The sequence below is a fragment of the Sphaerodactylus townsendi genome, linkage group LG01, assembly GCF_021028975.2.
Source record: "Sphaerodactylus townsendi isolate TG3544 linkage group LG01, MPM_Stown_v2.3, whole genome shotgun sequence".
NCBI lineage: Eukaryota > Metazoa > Chordata > Lepidosauria > Squamata > Sphaerodactylidae > Sphaerodactylus > Sphaerodactylus townsendi.
In genome coordinates this window covers 80,314,172-80,319,773 of record NC_059425.1, presented here as the reverse complement: position 1 = coordinate 80,319,773, position 5,602 = coordinate 80,314,172, and the positions used below count along the sequence as shown (strand labels likewise).

The 5,602-nt window shown below is 38.8% G+C and overlaps 1 protein-coding gene across 1 annotated transcript; it reads left to right on the top strand.

The window, feature by feature from the left end:
* Positions 1 to 5,602, top strand: LOC125426540 (cytochrome c oxidase assembly protein COX20, mitochondrial). The gene is made up of 4 exons (XM_048484934.1): positions 1 to 224; positions 2,151 to 2,265; positions 3,073 to 3,136; positions 3,962 to 5,602. Exons 1-4 carry the CDS (start codon positions 189 to 191, stop codon positions 4,098 to 4,100), a joined length of 354 nt encoding a protein of 117 aa, XP_048340891.1. The 5' UTR covers positions 1 to 188; the 3' UTR covers positions 4,101 to 5,602.

Below are 5,602 nucleotides of genomic sequence, written 5' to 3'. Positions count from 1 at the left end.
AGACCTAAAATGGCGCCTTCTCGCTCCGAATACCATAGAGACAAGGGCGGGGCCACAGCGATAGAAAAAAGGCGGATGGGAAAGGCGACTGGGTAGAGCGGCTGTATCGAGCGTGGGGCCTCTCTGCGCGTTTCGGCTTCCTGCTCTCTGGTTGTCGCTTGCGGATAGGAATTTGGAGCGTGGTTTTTATGGCGGGTGAGGGAGAGCCAGGCGACCCGAGAAAGGTAATGGTTTGGTCGCTAATGCCTGTCGGGTATTGGATTTAGGACAGAGCTGCGACTTCTCCAGATGAAATGGCTTTTTGGTTGCAGTCTAAAAAGCATATGGTCGTCAGTCGCGCCTTGATTGCAAGAGGAGGGTTCCTGGAGCGCCCATCCACAGGGGGAGCAGGCTATGGTGGACAGTTGCTATTTGTTCTCTGCCGCCTGGCTCTCTCCCCCGAGGCAGCTGTCATGCAAAAGTGGAGGTTCATTTCAGCTGCCATGACAGTTCTCGCTGGACCATTTTTGTCCTCTTCCAACTGGATTTCGTTACACCTGAGTCAGGCTTGACTCAAACCTGATTCCACGTACCCATCACACTCTTGAGGATAGCTAACGGAATCGCTATTGCACTAAGGTTCTTAGCAGTCACCATTACAAATCAGAAAAATACCACCGATGTAGGAAATTTGTAAGATTTGAAATAGTCATCTGAGATCTTAGGAAATGGGTGAAAGGGAATGGAGGATGTGTAACTTCAAAAAAATTAAAAATGAGGGACTAAGGCTGGAGAGGCCAGCCTGATATGTTTGGTTCAAGGAACAGAAAATGGTCCAGTTTAACTTCATTATGAAAAGAGTTTTCATTGCTCTGCTTAGGAAAAGTGCCTTCAGTCATTGACTTACAGCAATGTCAAATATTCTCTGAGGTCTGCATAACGAGATTTAGTTTCCACAATCTTAAATGTGATCATTAGTTATGCTCCATAAAAACAAAAGGTGTCATCTACCAAACATTCATTGAATTGAATCGAATTTGCCCTGCAATATTGTAAACTGCCTTGAGTTTCTAGATGGAGCATCACCTGTACCTTTCAGTGTAATGAAGGTGTATTCTGAAAAGAAAACGTAAATGATAATCTCTTAATTTTTCTCTAAGTCAATATCAGGTTCAGTATTTACCTAAAATGCAACAGTATTTCTAAACTATGAAAGTCTTATTTACTGTAATATCTTCCTTCTATGTGTGGTGGAAAATACACAATATACCTTTAAAAGGAGCGTCAGTTTGATTTTGGAAGAAAACACTTCATAAATGGTATAGATTTTTCTCCAAGGTTAGGAGAAAACCTGAAACCTTGAAGTGGGGAGGGGACAAAAAGGCTAAAAACAGAGCAGATGACTGCATGCCTATTTCTCCTTGCCTCCTGCTGAGGCAGCTCACTAGAAGGGTGCAGAATGGCCAGTTTAACCTCTAGCACCCCAATGTTGCAGAGGTGAATACTAAATTGGCAGTGCTGGAGATGGGAGGGGGAGCCTATACCACCCCCATCTCCCCCTGCCATTGAAACTCCTGCTGAGGCACCTATCTAGGGTGAACAAATATTGGAGCGTACATACAATACCATACAGAAACAGCAGTGCTACATCCATAGTGACTTCTGTTCCAAAGCAGTGGAACCACAGCTTGGAAAACCAAGAACTGCTCTCTAGAAATCTCTTGCTCACTTTCTTCTTCAGCTGCAAAGGTTTTTCAGTTTTTTGCTCCCTGAACTCAAAACTCTGAAAGGCAAATTAGTTTCTCAACCTCTTGCAAGCCCACAGGTGGAACTGATCTGCTGCATTGTTTGTGTATTAAAAAACATTAATTGGTTGCATAGCTAAAAAACATGTTGATTAGCAGAATAGCAAATCTTGCTGACGAATAACAAAAAGAATTTTAGTAGGAACAGCTTTTTCCAATGAAAATCAATAATGGAAATGGCAGCTACAAAAGCATTAAAGGTATGTTTTCAATATCTTTATATTGAGTATGGCCCTTTTGTTGAGTAGGCAGATAATTTTGTAATTGAAATGCATAATTCTGTGAGGATATTGTGTTTTGAAACTAGGTAATTGAAATGCATAATTCTGTGAGGATATTGTGTTTTGAAATATTTAACTTTATTAGTCTTTTAAGTTGCTGGGAATACTTGATGTTGGAACCATCCCCTGTGCTCGGGAATCAGTGCTGTACGGGTCATTGGGTGCTTTAACGCTGGGCCTTGGACACTTCTTAGCAACTAGTAAGTATGAGGGAACGCTTGTTTAAATGGCTGTTTGTGTGTGAGTGATACCTTCTCTGTACCCTCTTACTTCATTTACTAATATGCACATTCATATATGCAAACTTTCACACTTGACATCCTCATGCTACTGGAATACGTACAATATAGTTGTTGATCATTAGGATTTCCCATTTCCTTCTCTAGTCATCCCCTTCCCTATCTGATCCTTGGACCAGTTATATGGGGATCATAAGCACAGAGCAGTGTTTGGGAGAATTGAACTTACACACTCTGTTCCCAGTATAGATCCTTGGGAAGAGCGTGGAGTTGTGTTGGAGGTCTGATGTAGGAGATGAAGGCCAACACGTGTTGCTTGTGCAAATAAAATGAAGGCTAGGATCCAACTGTGAAAGTTCTTTTAAACTTCTGAGCAGTTTAGATGTTTAAACATAATATCTCAACTGTTGACTCAGAGAAGTTGAAGTGAGCTCATTTCAGTCAGCTGAATTCAGAAGTCTTGTAACTGGAAGCTACATTATATGCAACCTAATTTTTTCTTCAGAAATTTTCCTTTTATCAGTTTTGATGTAGGGCCTAAATTAGCTAACTTTTTTTTAGCTAGATTCATTCTGGTCTTTGATATGTTTCCTTAGACCATATAAATACCTTCAAGATTACCAAAAGTGGTATGTTATGACAAATGAATTTCTAAAAATATTGCAAAGGGTGATCCTAGGTTCTATGTTTTGTCTTGTTTTCCTATCATTACTTAACTGTGGGGTTTAAAACTTACATTTAACCTATGTGAATATTTTTTCCCCTCAGGTAGAGTAAGAAGATCATGTCACTTTGGAGCAGGAGGCTTTATCTTTACAACATTAGGATGCTGGTGTGTATGGTTTTCCAGTGCTACAAAAACCTCTATTAGGACAAAGTGTATCCACCCTTCCTCCTCTCCCCGGCATAAGCATAGCCATAAGTAAAAGGATTGTATTGAACTTAACAATATTCTCCCACAGCATTCCAGCCCAGGAACAGGAAGTGTGCAGCTCTTACAGTTCTATCTAGCTGCCTGACAAAGCCCTTTAAATTCACATGATGTCGTATAGTCAATGGTATATAGATTTGAACTGTACTCGTTAATGCTGTTAGCAAAGTTCTCTTTGCATATTTTCACTATTTCCTAACTCCAAAAGGCATTTTTTACATTTAGTATGCGTCTTTTTTGATAACTTTTTTAAATATTGGGAAACCATGAGGGAGTGGTGCGTTGGCCTAGATAATCCTTTTTGTGCTTAAAACATCCTTATGGACATTTGGGAGAATCCCCATCTCATTCTAGCCACACATATTTGTTGTGTCAGCCAGAAGCTGTAGCAAAGGAGGCTTATCCTTTGATTGTTATTAGTATTAACCCAAGTTAAAAACATAGATGTATGGTATGCATTCTGTTCTCAGAGCACTCCTACTGCCTAGTGAAAAATTATTTGAAGCTCGGGTGCTGTGTGGTTTCCAGGCTGTATGGCCGTGTTCTAGCAAATACAGCCCGGAAACCACACAGCACCCAAGTGATTCCGGCCGTGAAAGCCTTCGACAATATTTGAAGCTCGATGGATTGGACTGTTTTTAGGCTACTAGTTTGTTCTACCAAAAACTATTCCACTAAGTATTTGTGAAACATAAAAAGGATTACACTCCTTTTTTTCCTTTTAAGGTTCTACTGTCGATATAATAATGCAAAACTAAGAATCCAACAACGAATGATTCAAGAAGCGATGAAAAACAAGATTTTGTTTGAAGGCACACAGTTTGATCCAGAGAAGCAAAAAACAAACACTGCAAGAAGTAATTGATAGGAAGTCACTGTACGCAATGGATAACTTGTTGGGAATAACAGCACTACATGAAGACTGATCTACAAAATCATGGAACTTGACACAAGGTGATGTATGGAGAAGACTGTGAAAGGACATGTTGGAGTGGATCTTTTCAAGCCTTTCCCAAGCAGCCTGTTTTTCATTAAAAGTATCACAGAATAGTACATTGTAGCAACAAGAGGGAATCAGTTAAACTGCCTTCCTTTACTAGCATAAGCTTGAAGATGGGAAGGTCTGAAGAGATTTTACTCTGCCAATTCCTTCTAGAAACATGGATCCATCTTATAAGTAATTTTCTGGACTCAGGGCTATAATAAAATTAGATTTGTATTTTACCCTTACAAACCAACCCAAAAGTGCATTTAAGTATACCTATTTTGATCTTACTTTTTCTCTAAAAGCAAATTAAGTATACTGAAGATGCTTAAATGTCTTTCAAATAATTTGAACTGATATTGAATCCGTATGGAAGGTTATTCAGCAACTAGTATAGACACAGAAATATAGAACTTGTGGGCCACATCTTATCAAGCCTAAACACTTTCTAAAGGCAAGTTGATGTTACTGATACAGATTTTTTAAAGTTTCTCCATTAAACAATTGAAAAATTGGTTGGATCATGTTGTTGTGCATATTTTATCTCCCCCCCCCCCCAAAAAAAAACCCTGGTAAGCAGTCTTCTCCCAAATCGCCTTCGCTGCAGTAGGGTTAATGAAAATAGTGCTTGTATTGTCAACATTTTTCAAAGATACAACATACATGAGAAACAGTATTTTGCACTGAACTATAGATATCCTTGACTAATAATGTGTAAAATATTTACCGAATTGTATACATCACTGCATATACACACGTTGGGACATTCAAGACACTTGACTAAAATAGCCATTGTTGTGTGGTCCAGTAACGTTTGCCAGTTTTATTCCATGAGCTTCAGCCTCATTTCAAATGTTTTATGCATTGCCTCATTGATAGCATTATAAACTATAACTAGAAGACACTGCCCAACTGCAGTACTGGTGACATGGTAAAATACCTAGGTTTTTTTGTTGTTATCGTAACATTGGTAAATTTATCCCAGCGCTATTATTTGAGGTAGTGAATATCTTGACCATTCTGTGGCCACAATTCAAAGATACCATTAAAGCATATGAAATGTGTAGCCTTTCCTGATATTTAGCCTTTGCCACCCACAAAAAGCTCACATTTTTGGGTAGTGTTTGCCTTTGTTGCTGTATAAAGGCATTCATCAGTTCTAATAGGGGAAATGGTTGTAAACAAATTAAATTCTTCTAAAATCTATACTTCACTTTAGAATCAATATGAATCTATTGTTATCTGATATAGTAATTTATAATGTGTGTGGGATTTTTTATGTTTGGGTTGTGAATGTACATTGTGGGCCTTTTAAATACTATGTGCATGCAAATCATTTACATGCAATTAAGTACAAACTAATAAAATTATTTGAATCAGGA